Here is a 27,444-nt window from a genome sequence, read left to right as displayed (position 1 = left end):
GCTGTTTATTATCCTTAGGAAGATAAATCTTAAATGATCCATTCAAAAAGTTTCAAATTTATACTGGACTTGAGAAAGCAGGTCTTACCACTGCAATCAGAGAGCAGACTGTGGAGCAGACAGTCAAGGTCTGAACCCTGGTTCCATCCCCTCAGCCACATCACCTCAGGTTACTTAAGCTCTCTTGTGCCTCATTTTGCCTGTTTGCAACATGGCAATAGAACACTCATCTCACAAGGACATTGTTAAGGTTGTTCAAAAAGGTTTAAAATAGAACCTGGAGGCACATAATAAGCTCTATATCAAAGTGTTACTTATCATTCTCATTAACAGTTCTTCTCAAAAGGGACTGTCTATCCTTCCACCCATCTTACCATTCTTTCAGCTCACGGCCATTCATTCAGTTCTACACCCAGAGGCTGCGTTAAAGGAGGAAGTGTGTATGTGTTTTTTGGGGTCTTTTTTGTGGGGAGGTTGGGGGAGCGTTGGCACACAAAGAATTATTTTTTAAAAATCAGTAAATACAAATCTATAACAAAGAGGACAAAATAGGGTTGAGGGGACACTGCTCACTGAGGCAGCTAGATCAGCACAGGCAACAAGATCATCCTCGTCCCAGAATCCTGTCCTTTCTTCTACACAGTCACACCTACACACCTGGGGAACCAAGCAGGACGCAGCACTGAAGAGCAGAGGCCCAGTCCCTGCTCTTTGAAAATGGTACATGCCACAGCGGCCTTCTTAAGTATGCAAATTAATCTAACTGATTTATTTTTAAAAAGCAAAAGAGCAGAAGTCATTTTCATCATTTTCAAGATAACTAACTTTGAAACATTATCTTTTTTTTCAGCTTTTCAGTTTATTTAGCATCGTAGCCACACGTTTAAAATATTTCATTTTTCCTAACTGAATTTACTTAATCCCTCGAGGCAATCTAGGTTTTCTTCTGAGAGCCTCCAAAGACATTCTCTTTAAAATGCTGCATTCATGAAGAAAATTTTCATTGAATGTGTCACAAGTGTCTAGCTAATATATAAAATGTATCAACTATACCTCACAAATTGAACAAAACATTTTACAACAGCATAAAATACAAAACGGTTTTCTGAGTCAGTGATGTTAATACCTGGTATCTGCAGATTGAGAATTAACACAGGAAGACTGTTAAACCTCTCCTTCAAGCGACCGTGAGGAAGAATGAAATGATGGCACGAGCGACCTGCCCGGTGGGTCTTTACCTGAGGGGTGCAGCTGCTGACAGGCCGGATTTCATTGGTGAGAGGAGCCATGGAAACAAGCAGTGTGTAGTTTTTGTTTAGAACTCTGCTACAAGTTGCAGGGTCCAAACCAAGAAGGCTTTCACAGCGCAAGAGATCCAGAGGAAAACCTGAATTATGATCAACCACACACAGAATGAAAGGCTGACAAGGTGAAACAAAAACGTCTAAGATGAAATGTTGATGACTGCCTTGAGATTTAAGAAAAATTTTAATAGGGTAGAACAGCTCTATTAAAAAGTGCCTTACTTCCTAGGAGACCACTAAGACTCTTTAAGATTTAAAGCCTACAGTCTTTACTCCCTGGTCTGTAAAGGTAACTCTACTGACATTTCTTCAGGCTAACCTTTTACTTTAAAAATGTATGTTTGCTTTACCTTATTTATTTCCTCTCTGTCCCCAGCCACAACATGTCAGTGGCCTCTTGTGAAAGCTTAAGTGCCTTGGGAAAGCTGTGTCCTTCCCTCCCCTAATTTCCAATCTCTACAAAAACTTCCCAGCCAAGTTCTGAACTGACCAGAGGGGCAAGAAGTCCTCATTTAGAAACATGTGCCCTAGACTGTGGACCATAAAGTATGAACTCACTCACCATGCAGCTGATTTTAGGTGTTCCCATTCTTAATCCTTTTGGAAAATACCAATCCTACTGCTCTCTAAAGAGATATTTGAAACTTCAGAAGATCAAGTTAGCCCTTTAAGCAAAAATGAACCTAAAAAATACATGGCCTGCTGAAAGGGCCTGGGAGCCTGAGCATGACTGGCACCAGGACCTTGGCCTTTCATGCCCGTCACCAGTAACGGATACCAGGCTCCCCAGGCAAAAGGCTGATTCCGAGGCTGGAGCAGAAATACAAGGTAAGGTAGTTTTGCCAGAAAATAAGGAATTACTAATTTTAAAAAGATTTTTAAGATATAGATATGACACAAGGAGAAAGGAGCCTATTGGCAAAATCTGAGACAACTGTAGCAAAAAAAAAAATAATTGAGACAATAATGACTGATTATAAACCACTGAAAAAAATAGGAATTAAAAAAAAATCCATACTGAGAATATAAGAGAATGCTTGGTCTCAGATGTGAAATGAGGAAGAAGTGGTGGAATTGGAAAAAAAAACGATCAATTTGCAACCATCACAGTAAAGAATGGTTCAGGCAAGAATCAAGAGAAGATCTAAATCTAGGAGGAAACACTGATGAGAAGCAGGATATCTGCATGGTCTCAAAGTGTCTCCCCAGATTGCTTATTAGTTGTGGGGTGTAGGGACAGTTAAACTATACAGTGGAGAAATCAGAAAACACATTAACTGAGTGATCAAAATTAACATCACAAGGAGACCAGCTTAACCAAAGTTTGGTTAACAGGAATTTTGTTCTGATTGGTCAGTGGGGACAAGCAGTTCAGCTAATTGTTTATGATGCAAAGGGAACTTGGAAGGTCTGTGTCTGGCCTCTCACAGGTATGCAAGGGGAATGCCTGTGATCTTAATGAAGCTATACGAAAAAGGGTAGGTCCTTGTAGTAAGCCCTTTTCTGAAACAAAAGGGTGTAAGAAGATTTCTTAACCTTCAGGTAAAATTCAACAATGGCAACGTCAAGTATAGAAAATATTTAATGAAAACTGGGAAATGGAAGGAAGTCTAAAAGCTTGATGGTGGTCAGAAAAAAGTTTTTACAACTATGATTGCTTTTCTACAAATGTGGTTTAATTTCTAGACACTTTCATAGTACTAGACTGCCAAATTACAAACAGTGGCTTTCATGTCTCACTTGTACTGATCCTAGTGAAAATATGTCCTTTTAAAGACAAAAATACCTGAAAAAATCATGCTTATAAAATGAAAAAAAATTAGACCACACATTGCTTTATTTTTTAAGCAGTGCCTCATACTGTCTAAAGCCAAAAGATTACAAAGAAACTAGTCTTTTTCACACATATCAGAAGTCTGCTTCTAATGACAATACCACAAGGCTTTTTGCTTTACAGTGAATACCAAGTACTACATGATACACTCAAACTACAAATTATTGGTGAAATAAAAATTCCTTCTACTCAAAAAAAGGATGCTTAAAACACCGATACTATAAAATTTCTTGTTTAAAAAGGAATAAGATTAAGTTATCATGTCCAGCACCTATAGAAAGCTACCTTTCTCAACATGGGGAGTATTAAGCCCCAATGCACTAAGTTATTCTTTATCTGGAATGAGTGACCTTCTTTTCTGTGAATCTGGAATGGTACTAGTTATACGCCGTTACAAGACAAACTGAGAAATAGTCACTTAATCATCTTCTTTGCTCATGGTTCCAATGAGGAGCCCCAGTTAATAAAGGCTGGCTAAAAGAACAGAAGTGATGGCTGATTTGGTCTAATAGGGAGGAACGAGTTAATCACAATTTAACTTTGGAGACACATCAATTATTCTAAGCAATTAAAAGCTTCAATTGGTACCAGAAAATAGTCAACTATTAAATCTACCGTAAAGGTTAGAATTATACATAACTACTTTCATACAGAATATGTTTAGGTTTACCATTTAACTTAGTTGATGATACACATAACTATTCATGGTGAAAAACAAAGTTCAGTCCAATCTATTAAGCAATGGATTGTTTATGAATAAATCAATAAAATCCTTAGTGTTCAAGAGAAGATAATGTAAGGGACAGAGCAAAGAAAAAATAAAATTCAACAGACATGGATTCAAGTCCCAGATCTTCCATTTACTAATCATACAGGCTTTAATGACTAAATGTGCAGGAGGTTTAACCAAGATAGGCTTCAATTTTTTTATAAAATGAGTTACCCCTGGCTGGTGACTAGTGCACTCTTAACATTCTTGGATTCTATGATGGGCAGGAAAAGACAGCTAAAACAGAATAGTTCAAATATTCTAACCCATCATTCTCCTAAGTTAGAAAAAGTCCCAGAAATTCCAGGTTTTGACATATTCAAGATTGTGCCACTCATTGATCTATCTGGTAGCTAAAAAAATGACTACTAACAACAAATGCTTGTCAATAAGTGCTTTAGACTCTTGGTATCTGGGGATTTGATATTCTCAGTTTTAATTACTTATGAATAATCTCAAAAAGAGCCCCAGCATGGAATCATTTATAATTCTGCTAAAGCATAACTCTGAACCAAACCCTCCAAGACTGAAGAAGGGAGTCACTAGATACTGAGGGTTTAGTCTGAGTCAGCCGAACTACCCAGCATCTTTGTTTGCACCTCTGCAACAACTTACGACATGACGAATGATTCCACTCTCAATTTTTAAAAGTGAGCTGAAATGAAAGTCAGATGCTGGTGAAAGGAGTGGAATGAAAATGGATATGACTAAGAAAATGATGGTTCGTAGCCAGGAAACAGAACTTTCAGAGGAAATTCAACATTACAGTGCTGCTAAAAATTCACAACATACCAAAATGCAACTCCTGTGAATGTCCAAGGACTTCACAATGTAATTATATTCACAGAGTAACATTCTTACACTGGTGCCCAAACTGCTGCATTTTTTAAAAGAACACACCTTCCTGGGTACCATTCCACAACTGAGGAGCTAATACCATCAGTTCACCTCAAGTTTGGGAACTTCTATCACAAAACTGAGAGAGCACAGTAGGGCAACAGCCACGTTAGAGTTCATCAACAGACTGAAACTGCCATCACTGCTTTCTTTAACCTTTAAAAAGAGGTTATCTATTCCCTTTCTTATTTTTTATAGAAATATTTCAGTAATTATAGCAGCATTTGAATAGGAAGGCCCTGTTTATTATCTTTATACAATGAATCTTTCATTCTTGGTATTTCTTGCCCCCTAAATAAATTTTGGCATGTTTCCACCTCTCAAAAGCAATGCTTGTTCTAAATCCCTTTCAGCTACTTAAATTAACACTCCAACTCTTTTTGCAGGTACTAAACAAATTTAAATACTACAAATGTCAGTGGTACATGAGAGGAGAAAATATAAAATAAGGTAAGAAACAGTTGATGAGCAAAGAAGTTCGCAAAACATGCCAACAGTTATAAATTCAATGTGCTGTCTACACAAAATGTTTTGAATAAGTGATGATCAAATAAGTGAGCATGACCTGTTTAATTTCTTAGAAAGAAGTTCCATAGGATCATGTCTTGAAAGTCAAGTATATTTATCATACCATAATTGGGTTGGTCTGGCTGTGCAGTCTGTGCAACAAGATCTTTATTATGACGCAGAAACAAAATTGTGTTTCTCAGAGTAAGCGCATGATCAAAATATCTCTGTGCTTCTCCTTCACCAGTGCTCTGAACCTAAATGAAGAGAAAATAAATTTTGCAACAAATATCACTCTCATGCCATTCAAATATATAACCAGACACTACAGATATTAGGACACTATTAAAAGTCAGTAAATAAAAAATTTGCCCAGGCAATATTTAAACAAATATTAACCTCAATCTTAGTTGAGCTTCCAACTGACTACACCTTTGAAAATGACAGAAACTACCCAACAAGTAAAACCAACAACTTTAGCAATCAAGTAATGCTAAACCACACCATTATATGTTCCATATATGATTCAAACAGGGTGCTTAAAAAACTCTGATATATATATTCTGCTTCATCCAGAAAAGTGCTCCCAAGATGCCACTATCTTATCACCCAGTTCACAACTTTGTATCACAAGGGACAATAAAGTATGTGATTCAACAAAGCTGAACATACAGCTTAAAATCACTCAACTAAGTCCATGTTATGTGCTATGACCTCTCTAGGATGTAAGGACAAAGTAGTGGACAAAACTATCTTCACTGGGCTTAACATCAATTTAACGCATGCTCGCTGACACTGAGCCAGTCACCTATTTAATATGGAAAAACACATACATCCCAGAAACAACAAAGAAAATAAGAGGACAGGTCTACAGGGGGAAATAACTAAATTAGATTTGCATTAAATTAGTAAGATCAACCAATTTAAGTTTAATCAAGATGACACTTCTTAAAAAATAAACTTTTTAAAAACTGAATTTCAGACTGAAAGGCTTTCCCAAAAATGACTGTGGTAAAAAAATATATATATACAGATATATAAAGGGTTAAACAGATCTCCAATTTGCTATGCTTGATAAAAGACTGGTTGAGGTGGGAAAAATAAGAACCAGGAAAATTGATGTTAAAATGTGCTAGAATATAAAAATTTTATTGGCAAAAGATGATGCACAGTAAGAAATGGGGTTAACAAGATATTAAAAGCATTGAGGGAATAATGAAAATATAAAAATAAAAGTTAAAGAGACCAATTAATAACAAGAATTATCTCATGCACTAAAATGGTGAAAATCTTATGCAGAAAGAGCACTGGAAAAGAATGTTTTAAGTTTTTTCTTTTGAGATATAAAGGAATTACAAAATCATCAAAAACTCTCTCAGTATACACAGAGTTCATCATTAAAGCACAGAAGATACCAAAATTATTAGTCAAGGAACAGATTAGGAACACGAACTGTTTGCATAAGAGCAGAGGACAGAATAAAATATCCAGGGAATGAAAAACACCAAGAGGGCAATCAAGATTTAGAGCTAAGGAAAACTAGGGCTGTACTCACGGGGAAAAAGATGGTTAAGAACAAACATGCCTGAAGTCTTCAAGATGCTAAAAGGGATAGTGAGAGTGAACATAAATAGGATACCCAGGGACACTGTCCGGATTTCAGATAAGTGGAACAAAAACTTCAAATAAAATTGTTGAAGAGTAGATCTTAGAGAATCATGTTGGAAAAAAAAAAATTAAAGGCTACCTTACAAAAATGTAATTTAAAAAAACTACAGACATAATTTCTGTACCTTATTTCTTCATTATATTAAACATATAACTCTGATGCTGAGAGTTAGATTAGACAAATTACTTTTTTAAAATCACAAAACTCATTCATCTGCTCAATATGTTTAAGTCTAAATGACTGCCACAGTATTAAGGTGGGAATGAGGTAGGAACAGCAAGAATACACCAAAAATCCACATAATCAATAACTGATGTTTTATCAAGAAAAGGTTCCAAATGCCAAACTCCAAAATCCCGTAACAAGCTATCTAGATTTACCTTTTCTAGTTCTATAAGAAAGCTGTCCAGAGACTCATCTGAGAGTTTGCCAACTTCAAACATTGTGACTGCATGGCTTTTCAAGTTCTGCAATAAAGAAAAACAAAAAACCTAAAATGTACTTTTTATATGAGCCTATTATTAGTAAGTTCTAGTTTTCTCTTTCAATGTTAAGTATAACATCTTACATTTATATTATGCTTTCCAATATATTTAAACTTCAAGTTGCGTGAGGTGAGGAGCTGATTCTTCTACTTACATTCACTAAAAAGTTACAATACTCCTCTATATAAAATATAAAACAAAGGGGGCTGCATTTTCAGGAATAAATCTAGTATTTTAAAAAAGACATAAAACACTGAATTATTTATAATTAATCTTTCTTTTAAACATTTCCATGTTTAAACAAGAGATCTGACTTACTGGTGAAAGATTTCCCATCATTAAAAAGGCAGTAAGAGTTGAGTCGAACAGGAATGCAATACGCTTTGTATACGCCGTAGACAAACTCAAACTGCTTATACTGGCTGTGTCAGCTGAAAAAAAAAATTGTAATTTAAAACCAAGGAAATGAAAACTGCTCTTTGCTTACCACTTGGAATGAGAAAGTATTTCATTTCAGCTTTATTTAATAACTGGAACGTACATAATGAAATATAAGCAATATTGTAGTCAAAAGCAGTCCCAAACCTACTTTTCTCCTACATAAAGTTTAAAAAAAAAACCCAAAAAACCTTTTTTTAAGGCACTCCCTTTTGTACTGAATTTTTAAAAAACAAATAATAAACCAAGCCTTGATGACTGTCAAATCAGTAAGACTACCCAGCCTAACCTCTTCAGGCAAGTCACCTGGCTCAGGTGACAGAGCTACTGAGGGGAGGAATGGAACCCATGCTGCTGTGCCCTATGCAACACAAAGCCACGTGCAGCCCCCTCGTCCACTATGCTTTGCCTCCCTCTGTGCCTTGCCCACGCTATGGTCATTCTTTGCTCGCCAGCTTATAGCCCAAGCACCATCTTCTCCATGAAGGCTCCCCAAACCTCTCTGGGCAGTAACACGGCTCTTTCTCTTCGCTCCCCACAAGCACCATTAATGCTTCTCACACTGTGGTGGTTTCTGTGGTTACACTCTCCAGATTTAGCTTTTAGAAGGAAACTATCATATTCCTGTCAATTTTATACACCCAAGACCTAGCACAGTGCCCAACATATGGCTAAGTACTCAAGGACTGCATACTGAATGAATGAACCAGAACAAACTACAAAATAACCATAAGCCTGGAGTTTGCTTTACGAGTGGAGGTGCAGGCATATGGCTTATCTAGAGACAGACTCAAACTGAGTTACTGCTAACCTGGATCTTCTTGGCTGTTTGTATCAGTGTCAGTAGCCGATGAAGCTTCTTGTACAGGACTCCTACTTTCCCCGCCATCCCATGATAGGAGCATCTTTTGTGGATCTAAAGTACTCCTATTGATGAAGAAAACATTCACTTTTAAAAAATCATATAAATGATCATATAAAAAACAGCTACTTAAGTCAGTATTTAAATTATGGACATCCATCTAAATCCAGTCTTATATTCAAGCTCCAAATTGAGGTGTAGCCCCAAAATGCTCTGCACAGAGAGCAAAGATTCTTAACTAAACCTATGGATAGGATGCAGGGAATTCAAGAACCCTTTATATGTAAAATATCATATAAGCCTTTCTCTGGGGAAAGGGTTCTTAGTTTTCATCAGACTCTAAAAAAGATTATCAGAGCTATGACACACACACAAGGTTGAAACCCATGAATGTATAGGGTTCACCTCAATCAACAGATTGAATAAGTAAAATTTTTGTAAGTAAAACTGAATTTTTTTTCCAAAAAGAAAGTCTAGTATCCCATACTAAATAAATGAGTTACTTTAATCTGTTTACAGATGGAACATTCCTCCATGATGAGTGAAGTTGATCCAAATTTATTACTTGTCCCTTCTTATGGGCAAACCCCAATCGGCAGTACATTGACACAGCATTCTGAAAGGAACAGAAGGGAAATGAGCCTTTGAAATAAACTAGATGTCAGAAGGTAGAGAGAAAAAACTGTTATAGACTATGCTTGTAGTGATCCTCAAACATTTTCACACCATAACCAGAAAAAACAATTTTCAGTAGCCTATTCTTCCCTTACAGTCTTCACATATGTGGGAGCGGAATGCTTCCAACCATCTGGCCTGGCCCTCCCTAGAGCCACCCCCAAAGAAGCAGGAGTCGTTGGCTTCAACTGACTTTATTGCAAGACACTGGATGGGCTGCTTCCTGCAGCGCACAGACGTGTGACCGCTTGCTTTCAGTCCGTGGGGCAGAATACTGGCTCAGGGCCCTTATCTTACTCTTCTATGTCTTTGCAAGCACCCTGTGAGTGTGCACACTTCCTCTGACAGCTACAAAGAATCTCACTGCCTCCGTTTCTCAGTATCAAGACAAAAATCGATAATCCATTCAGCATTCCTATCGTAAGTGAAAAAGAGTATAAAAATTACCTTGACCAGGGATAGGTCTATCTCAAGGACATTTGCGAGCTGGAAAATAAAAAATTATTTTACATTTTTAGAATTATCAGCATGTTACACAGTTGTAATAGGCAATTTAACCAAAATCAGCAAAATTTAAATTACTAAGAACTGAAAGACTGAATAAATTTTGAAATCAGAATTTTCTTCTTTCCATAGCTCTGAGATGCCTAGAGTAGCACAAATTCAGGCAATGACCGTAACAATTAACTCACTCTTTAATTTTGTCTCATTTAAAATAAAAAAATTTCTAGATCAATCAATCGTACACAATGCTTTTACTGTAAAGTCATTTAAAAAGTTAATTTAACAATAGTATAAGCTATTAACTAAAAAATTTCAATATACATATGGTCTAAGATCTAACCATGTATGGATTTTGAAAATATTTTAATTATATCTAAATAATTTTACCTACTCTACACAAACTTATTTTATAATCTTGAGATTAATTCCCTCATAAGATGTTGTCACACTTACCTCTGCAACATTAGTATGCTCATCTATTGAAACAAATATCTTATAGAGTAGAGTTTCAAAATAATCACCTTGCACTCGGTTCATTACAAAACCTTCAAGAGGAGGAACTAAAATAAACAAAATAGACTTTTCTCAGTTATACAATTTTATAAAACAAGAAAATTTAATTCAGATTATCTATTCAAAAAGAGACCTCTGACTTAGGAACTGAGCTCAGCTTTTGATTCATTTTATCAACTCTGTAGGAAGTTTTTCTAAAACTCCCAAAGTTAAGGTCACATACAACACAACACTGTCTACACAGAGTCAACTCTGATGTCAGAGCATAAATCCTACAAGTAATTTAATCCCCATGGACCTCTCAGCATTACTGGGAAGTGCTGGAGGCACGAAGCTGGTAGAAAGGCAGGGGGACTGGGGCTGCTTCAGAATGGGGAAGCCTGCCATGGGTGTGTGTCTGATGCCTCTCAGGCAGCAGGGGTGACTGGTCTAAAGAAGAGAAAGGACTGTGAGTTGCCACACTAAACAAAACCAGTGGTCAGAAAGTACTGGCTCTCCACCTTTCTCCCATCATCCCCAGTCCATCCTGAGAAGAGGGAAACTCATCTGCATGACTGCCATGTGTGTCAACGGTATAATTTGCTCTTTGGGGCCTTCTAGTCTGTATCCTCCTCAACAGGAAGAGGGTCAACACCCTCTTCAGCACAAGAGGCTGTCTGGCTGTTGTGCTCCACCTGACAGTCTATTCATATTCACTTCTCGCCATCTCTCTGGTCCAGATGCCCTATCTAATCCACTTTACTAGAGCACTCTGCCCAACCAATAAAAAAGAGGCACCAAGCTTTCCTTTGCCATTCTTCCCTGTGGGCACACTTCCCTTGAGAACGTCCTGGGAAGAAGGCATGTGCCAAGGCCCTAGCAGGATTTGGGCGTCCCTGTATCCCCTAACCCAAACACCACCTAATTGTACCCAAAACTAAATTATCCCCAAGAGAGAGAAATAAGACAAAATTCAGGTGGTCAAAATGAAGACTGTGAAAAAGCACAATGTACATTTCAGGACAGGTTATTCACTTTACAGATCTGGTTCATGTCATTTTCTAATTTACTGCTGCCCATATTTCCAGTCATCCAAGAACTCTTAAGGATCAAGCTTCTTTTTAGAAATATTATAGTAATCCCATTTTTAATGTAAGTAATTCTTTTCCTACACTATCAGCTGTGTGTATAGTAAGTGCAAACATTTACTGAACACTTACTGAGTGCCAGGCTATACTGCCAGCTACCTTACATATACAATTTTACTTCATCTTCTTAACATTAAGAGTTGTTCAAAACTATACCCCTACCTTAGAGATGAAGAAACCAAGGCACAAAGAGGTGAGAAACATACAATTTACATCTAGGCAAAAAGAATGAGGCAACGCTACATGAAGAGATATGGAATGATATATCCATATATGATATGGATGTATATATAATATACATCTCCAAAATATATTAAGTTAAAAAAGCAAAGTATGAGCTAGAATATACCATCTGTGTAAGAATATAACCACACAAAAAAGGACATATACATATACACAAGTCTGTTTTTGGAAGAATATACACAAAACTTAGGAGTGGTGACTGGGAGAGGACCTGAATGGTTAGGGCTAGGCAGGGAAAGCAGACGTTTTCATATTTTTTATTTTATATCATAGTTATTGCCTACTCAAAAAAAAACTTAATAAAAATAAATAAATGTAGAGAAAAATACTTGGAAATAGCAAAGAAAATCATTTTTAAAAAAGACAAGGAAGGCCTGGCCATAAACACAAGCCAACAAATGAAGGTGAGGACGCGCCAGAGCATGACGACTGATCTGAGGGAGTATTTTTATAATAAGCCCTATCACCACTCAGTTGTTAATAGTAAGGTCTCTGGAATTTTCTGACAATTTATATTTGATTACACAAATATTAAGTATCTTAGAATGGTGAAAGATATCACAAACAAGAACAACAGCTGAAAGATATGATGGAAAACACACTTGTAATGCATAATCGAACTATAAGCCCCTTCTATAAATTGGTAAGATATCTAATCTATAAAAAAAAAAGCTCTATTCTGTGTTCAAGGATGTTAACCATATCACCACTGAGGCAAAAAAATAAATAAATAAAGGGAGGAGGGGGAAAATAATCTAAATAACCAGCAATAGGGGAAATGGTTTAATAAACTGAAATATACAAGAGTCTTAATATTGACTTAACTCGGGGAGGTGGGTGAAGAGGGGAGGAGATAAAGACAAAAAAAAGATGATAGCGACATGAAAAAATATGACACAGGTCAGGTAAAAATGCAGGATATACAATTCCAGATTACTGAATATATGTAGAAACTTATACACTAACAAGGTCTAAAAGGTGACATAAATTTATAAAAACGCTGATTTGATTTAGGATTGTGAGAAATTTATCTCAGATTTCTACTATTTTAATACAGCGTGTAATAAGATGAAAATAAGGAATTAAGTAAAATCACCACAATGTGTTACAATATGAAGCAGAAGTGTTTTCTTTGGAAAATTCTAACACTGAAGATCCTAGAATGACGTGTCTAAATTATTAGGGTGATAAGCAGTGCCCAGCACCCAGTAACCTTTCAAAAAAACACTGGAAAATATTGGCACATACTTACCTGCTATGCAGCTGTCATCAGATATTGGAACATCCAGATAAATAAATCCTTTGTTATATAAACCTATAGAAGCAGAAGTATCTTGTTTTAGATGGAATAGTAAACATTCGTAATTAAAATAAAAACTTTATTCCTGATTTTCTGTAAAGATTCTTACAACTTAATGCTATGTGAAAATGAAAAAAGTAAAATAGAAGAAAAGAATTATATCTAAGCTTTCAAATCTCAGTTTCCCTCAAATGCTTAGAACTGCAAAATTTTTCTTATGATTCATTTGTATCGATTTCTAATCTACGTAATTTTAGCCACACAGGAAAACAATAGGCTGAGGTCACATTTCAAACAATAACATGCCTTAAGAAATATTACTATTCTTATCTAATGGATAAATAATTGCTATTAATTGTTGATGGCTTAAAAGAGATTTTTATGTTGACAAAAGACCATTTCTACTAACCACTTACTATGTACTACATTGTAATCTAGGGATCCCGAGAGCTGAGGGCCTGCATCAATGATCTTGTCAATAGCGCATTTCTCAGGCAAAGTGCATATCTAAGAAAAGCAAAATATTTCCAGTTAAGTTCCATCCAAATGAACTAATTCGCAAGACTCCTCAAATCTATTCATGTTTAAATCAATGGTTGCATGTCATTAGTTGAATGAACTACCTATTTTTTTCGTTTTTTACTCTAGAATTCAAACAAAAAAGCTTCGCATATAACCATCAATTAAGGTGCCAAAATACACAACCGTAAGGGCAAATACTTGCTGGTAAGTAATGCGTTCAGTAACAAATACTAATATTTACTCGTCTCCTTTGAATAGGAATCTGATCCATTTGCTGATTCTAAATCTCTCAAGTCAAAAGTTTATTCACAGTCCACATGATCATCAGTGACAAGAAGATCACTATCTTATGATACAGTCTGACATCTCTGCTAGGAAGTAAACATACTGAAGCAGAATTTCTAAGCCTTGCACTCACTGGATTTATTCCGTCCTCTGAAGTTTAAAAAAAAAAAAAGCAAATTAAAAAAAAGTCCACACACTCACTTATATTTCTTCAGCCACACGGATACGACCTGGTCTCTAGGCTCCTCACCTGTGGCTCCGCTCCTTTCCTCTAAACCAACATCTCTTTAAAATGTATAAAGCTTATATCCGATGTGGTCTGACCACTGGGAATAGCATTTCCTTTGATCTTGACACTACTGCCCTATCAAAGCACCTGCCACGTCAGTACAGAAGTTCAGCACAGAGACTAAGAGCACAGCAGGCTGCCTGGGTTAAACTCTGGACCGTGGCGACCACTGTGACTAGAGCCATTACTTTACTTCTCTGTGCTCACCTACCCCACATGGGAAATGGGCTACAAATCATACCTCTGGGGCTGTTATGAGAATCAAATTAGAACATAAAGAGCACTTGCAGTAGTGCCTGGCACATCAAGCACATGGCAAGTGCTCGGAAAGTGTCAGCCCATATTGTTGTTGGTAGCTGCAGCATCGTGTCACTTCACGTGAATCTTCTAATTAAAATTCCCCGATTATTGTACACAAACCAAGTCAAGTCTCTATTAAAAGAGTATTTTGGAAACCCGTCAATATTCTAGCCTACACATCATTTATAATATTGAATTTAAGTTTAATTTCCTTCAGGAAAACCAAACAGTGTTACCTAAAAAAAAAAAAAGTAACTCTATTATAAAATTATGAAATAATTTTAAAAATAAAAATTCAATGTTTAACTTTCAAAGACATCTACCTTTATGTCATCTTCTGTGATATATCCAGCCTGTACCACCCACCACGCCTCTATGGCAATTTCCACGGGCTTCACTGGTAAAAGATCACGGGCTGTTTTCCTTCTGAAAAATTTCTGCAATGATACAAATATTTGAGAATTTGCAATCAACCTAAAATTACTACTTTTTTATTAATCATAGTATAACAAGATTATTTCTAACAGGCTAAATAAATACCTTTTTTAAAATCTCATGTTTTAAAATATAAAGTATTCTAGGTATATTGACTGGAGAAAGTCATTCGTAAATTATTTCAAAATAAATTACTTCAAAACACTATCATTAAATCTGGATCTAAATCCAGACATTCAAAGGAAACCCAGCTTAAAATGCTTTTGGAAAATGTGCACTGATTTCATCCATGAAGTGAACCCTGGGAGTGGAATGAACAGGTAAAAAGAGCAGCAGAACAAAATTAATTTTTACAAATAAATGAAATGCTCTATGCCCTAAATATTTTAATTCAATAAATTACTTAAGCTATAACCTAGAGAATACTGACAAATTGTTTTGTATTGTTTCTGTATTAAGCATATTTTATTTGATCAAAGAAATCACAATTCATTATTCCTACTACTTAAAAAAAAAGTAATCAGATTGTGTGATAAAGAAGACATGTCATGAAGTCAGAAAGAAAGGGAAACAACTTACTTTTGATGATCTACACTGATTCATCAAATCAATGTACTGGTTTCTTCCTATGCCAAGAAGTCTTAGACCTAAAAGAAAGGGCCTTTCCTTTAAAATCACTTAATATATTTTGATATGTCAGTATGCTCACAAGTCTCTTTGGAAAAAATCTTTGGCTTATGTTCATCTTTTGCTTACTGACAATATCAAAGTAAATGGAATTCTTCAAGCAAAATATATAAGAAAACCTACTGGGAGAAATGAATTCAAGCTGACATTTTTTGACATTAAATGAGAAAATTTTTTAAAAAGCAGAAGTCCCCCCAATTCCAGGAAGTCCAAATGTACTTCTCAGCAAAAGTTCCTTCCTAACATAACAGAACTATGCCACATTTTCAAATATGCACTTCATCAAAATAAGCATAATAAAACACCTGCAAATTATGCAACAACTGTGTAGCATGCTGTAAAAATACTGTGCACAAATTTTCTTCCCTCATTTGGTACACAACACAACCCAAGTAACAGAAAGAACTTTATCCTCTAGAAATATAGAGACTAGTTCCATTTTTCTGATTCTACCACTCTAAAATATTCCTCTCTTTGACTTAAACTAAATCTTATTCTTGACTTGTATCACCTGATAAAATTCCTCTCACTAATGTGGCTTGCTGTTCTCATCTTCTAAGTCTTTCAGGTTAAAAACACGATACTGACAGATAATAACATGCATGCACAAAGACACCCCGTAAACATTACCTCGTTCAGCATAATTAAGTACTTACAGTCAGCAGCAGTAAAATTGGGCAATGAATCATAACTCTTCTCACTGTTCATAATGTCCTTTTAAAAAGACAAAAAATTTTTCAGTTAAATGCAAAACATCCTTAGATAAAAACATGTGTATGTTACTACAGCCAAGGAGAAAAATAGTAATTATTACACGAAGAGCTGAGAACAGAGTTTGGTAACCTAAAGCATGCATGTCACATAGGGGCACTTTCCACATGGACCCAACCTGCTAAGTGAAGATCAGAAGCTGAGATCTGGGTTTCTCACAGCACTCTGAATCACAGACCATTGCCCTGTAAAAGCTATGCAAGGAATACCTCTATTACAGCTCAGGGCTCCAGCCTCTCCACACTTCATACATGATCCTAGACTCCTACCCCGAGAAAAGGCCTGAAAACATGTCACAGTTCCATCAACACGCATCCAAGACACACACCGCCAATAGAGATCTTAACCACTCAGCAGTCTTGGCTCCTCCGAGTCCCAACAAGCAAGAGTTAAACTTAGTATCCAGCTTCTTCCAACTCACATCTGTTTTTCCAGTAATAAACCAACTGTTTACAGTGGGCCTAAGACCCGTTTTCAACCCAGGAGCTATAGGCCAATGGTGTTAAGAATGGATACCAGAGAGCAGCAAGCACATGGATGTAACTGAAAGCTGGTAAATGGGACAAGACCTTGCTCTATTATCTCCCCCAAACATGTGGACAAAACCAGAAAAATAATCAGAGACAGCAACAACTACTCTACTTACTGCTCAGCTGCCACCTTCATTATGCTACCCTGGTTCTAGGGACAGAGACTGACAGAAACCTGGGCTGTCAGGCCTCAAGCTTTACTTTGCCTTTCCTTGGAAACAGGAGACATGGGACTACAGAAGTGCCTATGAAGAAGGAGTTTAAGGAGACAGGCAAAGGGAGCTCCCGCGAAGGCAGCACATGCGAAAGGGAGCAGACCTCACTACTGAACTCCTTCTGTCCTAGGCTGTGCTCTGCTCTTCAAGTGGCCACTGAGCCCAGCACAGTAGCTCTCAAATGGAATTAAGTAGCAAATGAATACTAGATAAACACTGCCAACCTTTACATAAAGCTGGCTTAAAAATAGTATATAACCAGTATTAAAAGCTATTCAACACAGGGCTAAAAACTGCCTTCGCAAAAAAGGCTAACATCTAATAGTTAATATTAGTGGAAAGATTAGCAGCCAGGGCTACCAATACTTTTCTATTCTTCTGACATGTGCAATATACAACGTTGGGTCTCTATGATCATTTATTCTTTCTACTGTTAGAGAATAGCTAAATACATGATGTTTCTCTGAGCTTCATGCTCAATTCTGTCACCCACATTTTCAACCATAATCATGTATTAAAAGCAACAAATTTTAGACTGACTAATGCTACAGTGGTACAAAGGGACAACAAATCTTCAAGAACACAGAATGAAAATAGATCCTTTCCCTCTGTGAAAACATTGATAATGACAACTACTTGTACAAGTGTCGTTAAAACAGTTAACCTTGTAACCAACTGTACTTTTTTACACTATAAACTCAGAAACACTGTCCACTGGGCCAAATGCTGCAGGGCTGATCATCACCCACCCCATCCTTAAAGATTCACGTATACTCACCTCCATAATCCCAGTATAATATGAAAATGGTGTTATCCTCAGGCCCTTCACCATGATATCCGATAAATGGTAAGGGTACAGCATGAGATGCTCTCGACTGTACTTTAACAGTTCCTCGTAGTATTTTCGTTCATCTTTCTTGACATGTTTAACTGGGGGAAAAAGGGGAATTCTCCAGTTTTTTTCATATGTCCTATACTTACATATAATTACAAATACAAGGAGAAATACTTTACAAACTAATATTAATTAAAAAGAAAAGTATGAAAATTGTAAGAGAACAAATAAAATAATCTAAGTTGGAACAAAGAACAATTATACCACAAGAAATAAACTTCAACATATATAAGTAAAACGTATAATGGGACAGATAAGTAGAGAAAATTCCTACCGAATCAAAAAACCAAAGAAAGTGAGCATGGACTGTCTCCCTAAAAGGTATAAAACGTAAGCTATGATCTATCCAATCCCTTACTATGATACTTTACAAGACAGCCGAACTGAATGGCAGTTTTCTAGGAAATCAAGCCTATTTTTTTTTTTTACAATTATTTGCTGGTTTGTGTGTTTTAAATGTAAAAAGGTCTCTGACTTCCATGGAAAATGTTTAAGTAGAAAACCTATCTCTGAAATACTATGCTTAACATGAGAGTAACACATAAGAGGGAAGACTAGCAGGGTAACAGAACAAAGTAACCTGACACAGAAAAGGCAAACATTAAAAAAAGTTTTTTAAAAAACCATGAAAACAACTATATTTAAAATCTGTTCCAATTATTATAGAGTCTTCATTAAAGTTACATTATTTGGAAAATTTATAAAGACCAAAACAAAACTCTAAGTAAAAATTATTAAGAAGTAATGTACTTCTTTTTTGGCGTATTTTCTCACCTAAAGGAAAATGAGGACATTTGAATCAAAATAAATATTCTATACATAAAATGAATCTCTAAACAATACTCTAAAAAATTATTTTCATTGGAATTAGAAATAAATATCTACTTGCTAATGCAAATTGTTGTTAGGTATAATGGGTCAGTATAGAGTTTCTTAAAGTCTGTACATGGGAAAATTTCAGACTATGAAATATATATATAAAAGATTAGAGAGGTTTATGAAAATAATAACTCAGCAACAGTCAGTTCTAGCTCACTGCAGAAATGTGTCTACTTACCTAAGTTGCTTCTATATCGTAACTGATTGCGGATACTGTACAGGACAACCTGCTTTTCATATTCTCTCTGTGAATTTCCAAGACTCTAAAAAAAATTTTCAAATAGATTTAAAATAGTTTCTAAACTATAGTACTTTTCCTCCATAAAATTTCAATACCATGCCCCCTAATTTTATTCAGGAATCTCTAATTTCCAGAACAGAGTACAGAAGATTTTCCTAAATTTTATTATACTAATTTCCTGCTATGGTATTAGAACAAAAATTCAGCGTGTTTCTTTTCAGTCTGCCTTTCTAAAAGGACTTACTGAAATTATCTAAAGTATTTACTATCAAATAAAAGCAGTTTGAGAGCGTAACTTCACTTAAGTTAATAAAAAACTAAGTTCTACTGATAAAGATTTCCTTCCTAACTGTCCCCGATTTGTGTGGATGGATTAACCGCCTCTTGCAGTTCATTTATTTAAATTTAAGAATGACAACTAAAGAGAGATCCCTGTCTGATAACTATAGTTGAGGGCTATGATTATTAAATATTAAGATTTCTGGAGAATGTACATTTGAAATGTACCTCTAAATGATAAGATTACTTCTTAAAATGTCATCTCATAGCCTCATCAGGAAACATTAGACAATTTTAGAATTCCGATAGAGCTTTTAATGAGCAAAACACTTTCTAGCTGTGAATCTGGTATTTTAAGTTCAAAACTGGGTACTCATGAAAGCAAAGAATCAGTGTGTCTGATTATAGCTAACATTATATTCAAAGTGAGACCATAAACTTAATATGTGACTGCTACCCTCCTTTTCTAATTACTAGGTATGATCTTTCCAGCACATTATAAAATAAAATTAAACATCTTAAGAGATTAATGACAGAAAGATCAGAGGACTCAGTTCATACACTTCTTACTCATAAGTTTTTGAAAGGTAAATGTCCATACACATATTTCCACTCAAGGCAACCTTTACAAGACAAATGAACTCACATCTAAACAATCAGGCACATAACTGGAACCACTGGTGAGTAGCATTTTAAGAAGAAAGGGATATAATGTGAGAAAACTAAAAATCTTTATTCCTGTATCTACGTTAACTGATTTATCACTGGTTAAACCACAGCCCACACTACTGCCACAATGTATGTGCCTGTGTTGTTTTCATATTTTAACATTATGAGTAGTTAGGAGTAAAGTGCATAGTAGAGTACCTACTCTCCCATCTTTCATGTAGCATCAAAGCCAGGGTCAGTACTGAAGATATTTAGGGGATTCAAAATATTGGGCTTCCTATAAAACTTTTAAAGGATTTCCTCTAGCTCTACTGCCAAATAAAAGTCTCTTTCTCAAGGAACACAAACACACACATACAGAGCAGACAATTTGCTAAAATCTTAGCAACTTCCAAACTTAAGGATTTGCTCTTCTGCTTCAAGGTAAGTCCCTTAATTTATCCTAACTTACAAGCATTTTCTCCCTTCAAAACTCTATTCCTGGTAACTCCAGGATAAACGTGTACATCAAGCCATTTATACAAAACATAAGGGTCCATTATTCGTAAGCCAATTAGAGAATACGCTATCTAGTAAACATCTAAGTCTTTGCGTTAGTCATTAAGTAATGACTGGTCCTGATCACTATGTGTGTGTATACACAAATAACTAAAACCTACATTAAACACTGATTTTATTCCTCACTGCCCATGTACATAAAATAAAATTGCTTTTTGCAGGAAGACCAGCTTCTCTTCCACTCCTACCCCAAATTTCCCACCATTCTCATTTTAAAACACTGTTGCCACTACAGGAGGCAACTAAAGGAGGTCATTTTACTCTGAGGCAGTGTTGACCTTGCAGAAATACTGACCAGGTCTGACAAATGAAGTTGGGCTACATATAAAAGGAACTGTAACAGATGGGGTGACACAGGAACTGACTGTAAAACACTCATTGTGCATCAGATTATGCCAAAAGCATAAAGAATTCCTTCTTAAGTTTTTGCTCCTACAAACCCCAATCCTAATTGGCACCTCTACAAAAAAAAAAAAAAAAAACAAACAAAACAAAAAAAAAACCACCACAATATTTTTTAAACTGACCCTTCTTGGATTACACAGAACATTATAACATATCCCTTAAAATAAAACTATGAATTGTTTTGAACAATGAATACTGGCAAACTACAGAAAAATCCTGAAATAATGACCCAATCCACAACTTTTTAATGTATTTTTGAAAGTGAGTATAGCCGTATCACATAAAAATATTTCACTTCATTTATATAAAAACTATTGGCATGAAAAACATTTTTTAAAAACTCTGAATCACCCTCCCCCAGCTTTCAGAACTGGGAAATATGAGTCACTTCCAAATTAAACTCATCAAAACTTACTGGAAACTCTTATCAAGGTACTTAGTATCTGTAATGCCAAAAAAACAAATGCTTTCCATACAAGGACTATTCCCCACGTTTTGACTGAGCTTTATTTAGCTCCTGGGGAAAAAAAAAATCGCAGACTGATGCTATCATTCATTTACTCCAAAAATATTTACTAAAAGCCAACTATGCAACAGGTGCTTAAAAATACAAAAGCAAAAAAAGTAATATAACCAGAAAATGCAACATAGTGGGATAATCACTAGGGGTGAGAAATACAGTTTTGGGGCAGCACACCTGGAGGTCAACCACCCTAGATTTAGGTTAGGGTAACCTTCCCCGAAGAGTTAGTATCTGGGATTCAAAAAGAAGCAACAAGTAATCTAAGGGGACAGGGAGTGACAGGATTGGGTTTGCATTTTCAAAGCCTCATCCCAGTGTAGAATGAAGAATAGATAGGAGGGTCCTTTTCTGAGGGCAAGGGACCAGACAGAAAGCTGATGTCGTAATCCAAAGTGGAGCCTAACTTAGGAAAACAGTGGCAAGGCTACAGAAAGTCTATGAGGTAGTTTGTGCAGATGGGTTTTGCAACATCTTCTACAAGTGGAAGCTTATCCTAAGCTAAAACAGCTATTCTTTTAAGTGATCTTACCAAAGAAAGTTTTAATTTAATGTCACATTTGTACATAACTGTAACACTGTTCTGAGATTATTTTTAATAGACACGACTAAGGTTTAGAAATGCTTTTGCCAATACTAATTAAAATCAATTATTCATGCTGGATATAATCGAATCATCCATCTTTCCTCTCTTATGCTACATTTATTTTTGTGAAAGGAAGAGTAGAGGAAAAAAATGGAAATAAAGAGAAGGACTGTTGGTTCTTCCAGTTGTCTTGCTGTATGTCACAAAATCCTAGAAACAAAAAGCGCCATCAAAGCCCTCACTCAAGCTTAACAAGAGAACTTATTCCTTCAGGGTTAGCACTTTCTTCTTCCAGTTCAAGATTAATGCCACATGGGCGGCCGCTGCCACCCAAGAGTTAAATTTATCTTCCTACTTTCTTGTGTTTTTGGAATCTTGAAGTGAAAGCATTTTCTTTGCCACATGACGCACTGCCAGAATCTCAAATTATTCATTTCCTGTAACTAAGACCCCAAGCTGGGAAAGAAGGCAAAGTAATAATTCTTATACCTTCACCACCACCATCACAAACTTTCCAAATATACCAGTGCCCAGCATCAATGGAAAACAGAGTTTCACTCTCAACCACATAGAACGGCAGAAACTTGAAAGTCAATCTACAACCAGGGAAAACAGCGCCTTCTATGCAGCACATATCACTACCTGCATAACATTTACCACCACCTGCCATATTATGTATTTATTCATTTATTTGTTTATTGTCTTTCTTTACTAAAATGTAAACTCCATGAAGACAGGACCTTTGTTTACTGACTGCTGCAAATTATCCGCACCTAAAACAAGGCATAGCACATAGGTGTTCAACAGATATATATTAACCAACTGAGGAAAAAATGATACTCAAGCATTTGAAAATTCTCAAGGACCTCCTGTCACTGTTTTTGAAACATCTCTAATAAAGCCATCCTGTAGAGAGGCCAAAGTTCAACAAAACAAAGTACAAAAGCCCTTCAAAATCTGGCCCTGACTGCTACCACAACCACGCACTCACAAAGCCCCACCTCCAAACACGTCAATACATCTACACCTCCAGACTCTGGTGATACTAAGTCGCTCACTACTCTCAAAACATGCTTTCATTCGTCCAAACTTTTAAAAATGACTTTCCCTCTCCCTGGAAAATCTTTAATCCCTCTTGTCTATCTCTTATTGGTCCTTTAAGGACCAATTTAAATGCCTCTTCTACACATCCCGCTGACAACCCCCTGGACAATTGCTGACTCTGTCCTCTGAGCGCTCGCATATACCATCACGCAGGTTCCTGTGAGCAGCTAACGCCCTGTAACGTATTCATTTGTTTCTCGCCTCTTTCCACCATCCCGAAGTTCTGGAGAGCAAGGGCCGTGTTTTAAATCTGTTTCGAAGGTGCCTAGCCCAGTGCCTGATTGAACGGAGACTGCGGGCAAGGGCGCCAGGCGAATCCAGTGGACATCCCATTTTGCAACGGCCCCATCTTGCCCCTGTGGCCCCAAGGCCGTCCCCTCCTCACCCCTGGGCTGCTGGTCGGTTATCCCGAGACCCTGGCGGAGGGAAGGCCAGGAGTCAGCGGAGAGGCGCCAGCCCCGGCCCCGAGGACGCGGCGAGCAGGTGGCGGCGGGGCGGGACCCCGGCCCCAGGTTCCAGCCGTACCTGCCTCACGTTGGCCGGCAACTTGCTCCAGGGGTAGTTGTGCCGGATGTGGAACTCCACGTCTATGTTCATGATGCAGGGAGCCCGGGCGGGCAGAGGCGGCCGCGACCGCGACCACGGCTGGAACGCTGCCTCCCGCCTGCCCGCCCTCGGCCCGTGTGAGGAGCCCGCGGGAGGCCCCGCACCTCACACTGCGGACGGCCAGGGCTGCCCCATGGCCAGGGCTCCCGAAGGCTGGGCGCGGCCCGGGCCACGGGGCACAGGAGCAGCGGAGAGAGGCGGCCAGGCGCCTCGGCAGCTCCAAGTTTCTTCCTAGTTTCGGCCCGCCGGAAATGGCTTCGTGCGTGCGTCACTTCCGCCCGTTGGCGCGAGGCGGGGAGGGGGCGGGGCCCGGGACTGGCCTCCCGCACCGCCCCCTGCACGCCGGGGTCGAGGCAACCAGGTAGAGCCCGGAGGTACCCCGATAGGGGCCCCCCTGCCCGCGCGCTCCGTGTCCCTCTGTGGTCTCTGGATGAAGTAACTGGGTTTGCATTTGCCACTGTTGGATGACCCACTTTTCCTCCAAAGTGAGCCTGGGTGACCCTACAGCAGGTGGTTACAAGCACTGGGTGGGCTGCCTGAGAAGGAGCGACTTGGGAAGGGGGTCATAGCTGGCTTAAGATAGTGCAAGAGCAGTGAGCCCCCTGGGGGCTTTCATAGCCAACCTTGAAATGAGGCCAGATGGACGGGGTCCAAGCTCATGAAAAAATGTGTAAGACAGAGCTTTTACCCCAGTGGAGTGGTGGAGCAAAGGTCTAGTGTCCTTCCCTTCCTGGTAGTGGCTGCATCTTGTAGGAGAGAAACGTTGCGCTCCCCTGCAAAGATCCACATTCTTTAAAGGTAGAGATTCAGATGGTGCTGACAAGTGGGGGAGTCCAAAGGGAATCTAGGAAATGGAGAAAGATCCTTGCATTCAGCCTCTGGGTTACTGCTTCTGCTCCATACAAATGCCTCCAGAATTACCTTTTAAAGGCAGAAATTCACCCTATCTTAATTTCAGTTCTAGTGAGGTCTTTGGAAACACTTTCTTCCAGAATTCGTTACACTGGCTTAGCAAACCCATGATCATTGTTACTGGCAGCAACCAGGACAAGTTCAGTATTTTTGTGACAATTTTTCAGTTTTAAACCATAGTTTTAAATAATATTTTACTACACACAGATGTAGTAAAGATGTATACTCAGAACTTTTTATGATGCCTAGCACATAGCTCAGCAGCTGGCCAGTCTGATGCATGGCAGGGACCTTATTATATCTGATGAGTTGAAACAAATATGGTCCACCCTGCCCTCCCATAAATGTATTGGTCTCATATTATCCAAATATAAGAGCCCATAACTAAGTGCTTTGAATCCTATGTCTACAGACCCTCGTCAAAGTAACCAAAGTTAAAAGAACTCTGACCATGAGACGTTTATTCAACAAATGTTGATTGCCTGCCTGCTATGTATCAAGCTTTTGACTAATACTAGAGTGTTATTTCTCATAACCTTATGAAAGAATACCATTCTTATGACCCCAATTTAACAGAGGAGGAAACTGAGGCTTGACAGGGCTGCGTGACTTGCTCCCAAGATCACACAGGTGGTAGTGATGGAGCCAACCCAGAGCCTAAGGCTCTAGCATGCTAGAACCATTCTTTCAGTTTCTCAATTCAGACTCTTACTGAACTGTCCTGCCGCCTGTTCCAGTTCAGACAATGTCCATTTAAAGTCAACACCGTAAATCCCCCTCACAGTTTTTTTAATAAGTAAGTGTAAATAATAACTCATATTCTTCCAAAGTCTAACTTTGATTTAACACAATGTAAGTAACAACAAAAATTAAAATCAATATAATTTTTAAATCCCTGTAAACCATTGTTTAGGAAATTACAACAAACAGTTGAGTGCATGCTAAATTCTTCTTTTTTGTTTATCAGCAAATATTCAATATAGTGTGGACACATCAAAAACTCCAGAAGTAGACAGGAGATGGTGGCTGCTAAATCAGTAAGACACAGACTTTTGAAAATTTGCCCATGAAAAGAAAAGATGCTAACTCAGTAAGTAGAATAGGAGATTGGAGTAGAAAAGATCCTAAGCCACTAAGCAGCTGAAAAAGGCAGAAATTTGAAGGAGGAAATGGTAATGGATCAAAGCTATGTGTGGGAGAAGTCTGAATAACAAGCCCTTCTAAGTAGGGACTGTGACAGAGTTTGGCTTATGAAAACTGATCTGCCTCATTTCCCCCAAGGTGTCCAGTTTTGAGAAATGGGAAACAGAGCAGTTCAGAGAAACCACAGATTAACCCACAGGGCTCAACAACCCCTCGGCTGGGAGGTTCAGGAAAAGGACCACTCCCTCAGACACCAGGAAACAAAAACAACTCACTGGGCCCCACACGTAGTACTCATTATATCATCGAGACTTTTTGGTAAACAATCATGTCCATCCTTTTAGGTCCTTGAGTCAAGCCCCTGCTATTTCTGCTTCAGTAGACCTTTGCTTTAAAAATTCCAGAGAGATCAGAAACTGCAGTCCCAGAAGCTGCCATTCAGATTAACCTTGTGGGTAAACCATGAGTTCAAAAATACAGGCACAATGAGAGTCGCTCTTATCTGGATTTACCAACTTGGACTAGGGAAAATTACCCAGTTGGCTTGAGCAAATTGCCCTTCAGAAAGACTACGGAACAATTTTATTCCCACAATTCCAACAAAAAATAAGCAGAGACAACCTGAAAGTAGGGAGCTATCTGGTTGTCTAATTTCACAGACTCCAAAATGTTACTCCCAGTGGTAGATAGAATAGTGGCTCCCAAAGATGTCCAGGCCTCAATCCCTGGAACCTGCGAATATATTACCTCATGTGGCAGAAAGGACTTTGCTGATGTGATTAAGTTAAGGATATTGAGATGGGGAGATTATCCACGTGCGGTCACTGTAATCATGGGGTCCTTATGAGACGGAAGCAAGAGCATCAGAGTCGGAGATGGAAATGTGACAACTGAAGCAGAGGTTGGAGTGACACAGGACAAGAAATACGGGCAAGAGCTTCTTGGATCTATAAAAGGAAAATAGATTCTCCTCCAGAGCCTCCAAAAGGATCATAGCCCAGCCAACTCATTCTGGACTTCTGATCTCCAGAATGCTAAGATAATAAATGTGTGTTGTTTTAGGCCAGTAAATTTGCAGGAGTTTGTTCCTGCATCCATAGGAAATTAATATACTCCCATAATAATAAAATACTCCAACATCTAAACAGCTGATGCATCGAATTTCATAATTCAATCATTGTAATTGAAGTGTAAATACCCTAAGGAGGAATAACAGCTTTTTTTCACTTTTTAGTATATATGAGCTATCAGATCCTTTTCTGAGGGAAAGCTCAAAAGAGAATGAGCTCAGGGATTAGACGTGGCCAAGGAAGCACCTGTAGAGGAGGAAATGGTGTCTAGAGAAACAGAAGAGGAAGTCACTGTAAACATTTTCTGTTTTACAGTTTTGCCCTCGCCTGACCTTGGCCATGGCTTTCCCTACTGAACGTGCTTTGCTCTGTTCCATGAACCAATGCATCACCCCTTGACACTCAGACAACACCAT

General features: G+C 37.8%; 1 protein-coding gene across 4 annotated transcripts in view; it reads right to left on the bottom strand.

Moving 5' to 3' along the window:
- FAM91A1 (family with sequence similarity 91 member A1) overlaps positions 1-27,444 on the bottom strand; it is an 82,574-nt gene that overhangs the window by 15,179 nt on the left and 39,951 nt on the right. For 2 of the 4 annotated variants that reach the window (XR_012502249.1, XM_010972617.3), the window contains exons 1-16: positions 23,823-24,172; positions 19,114-19,198; positions 17,940-18,091; positions 16,302-16,359; positions 15,538-15,605; positions 14,847-14,960; positions 13,544-13,634; positions 13,080-13,142; positions 10,398-10,504; positions 9,888-9,926; positions 9,269-9,381; positions 8,715-8,830; positions 7,784-7,896; positions 7,361-7,447; positions 5,436-5,568; positions 1,239-1,387 (exon numbers count right to left, since the gene is read on the bottom strand). Coding sequence is in view for 3 of the 4 variants with exons in the window: in XM_010972617.3 (XP_010970919.1) it covers positions 1,239-1,387; positions 5,436-5,568; positions 7,361-7,447; positions 7,784-7,896; positions 8,715-8,830; positions 9,269-9,381; positions 9,888-9,926; positions 10,398-10,504; positions 13,080-13,142; positions 13,544-13,634; positions 14,847-14,960; positions 15,538-15,605; positions 16,302-16,359; positions 17,940-18,091; positions 19,114-19,198; positions 23,823-23,894 (1,560 nt within the window). In the remaining variant the exon portion in view is untranslated. Of the gene's footprint in view, positions 1-1,238; positions 1,388-5,435; positions 5,569-7,360; positions 7,448-7,783; positions 7,897-8,714; positions 8,831-9,268; positions 9,382-9,887; positions 9,927-10,397; positions 10,505-13,079; positions 13,143-13,536; positions 13,635-14,846; positions 14,961-15,537; positions 15,606-16,301; positions 16,360-17,939; positions 18,092-19,113; positions 19,199-23,822; positions 24,173-27,444 lie in introns of those variants that run through there. The other 2 variants (XM_074353021.1, XM_074353022.1) reach the window with 2 other exon arrangements.

Source organism: Camelus bactrianus, chromosome 25, assembly GCF_048773025.1.
Source record: "Camelus bactrianus isolate YW-2024 breed Bactrian camel chromosome 25, ASM4877302v1, whole genome shotgun sequence".
NCBI classification, from domain to species: Eukaryota; Metazoa; Chordata; class Mammalia; order Artiodactyla; family Camelidae; genus Camelus; species Camelus bactrianus.
The sequence above is the reverse complement of the archived record's forward strand: the minus strand, read 5'-3'. Positions and strand labels throughout refer to the sequence as shown.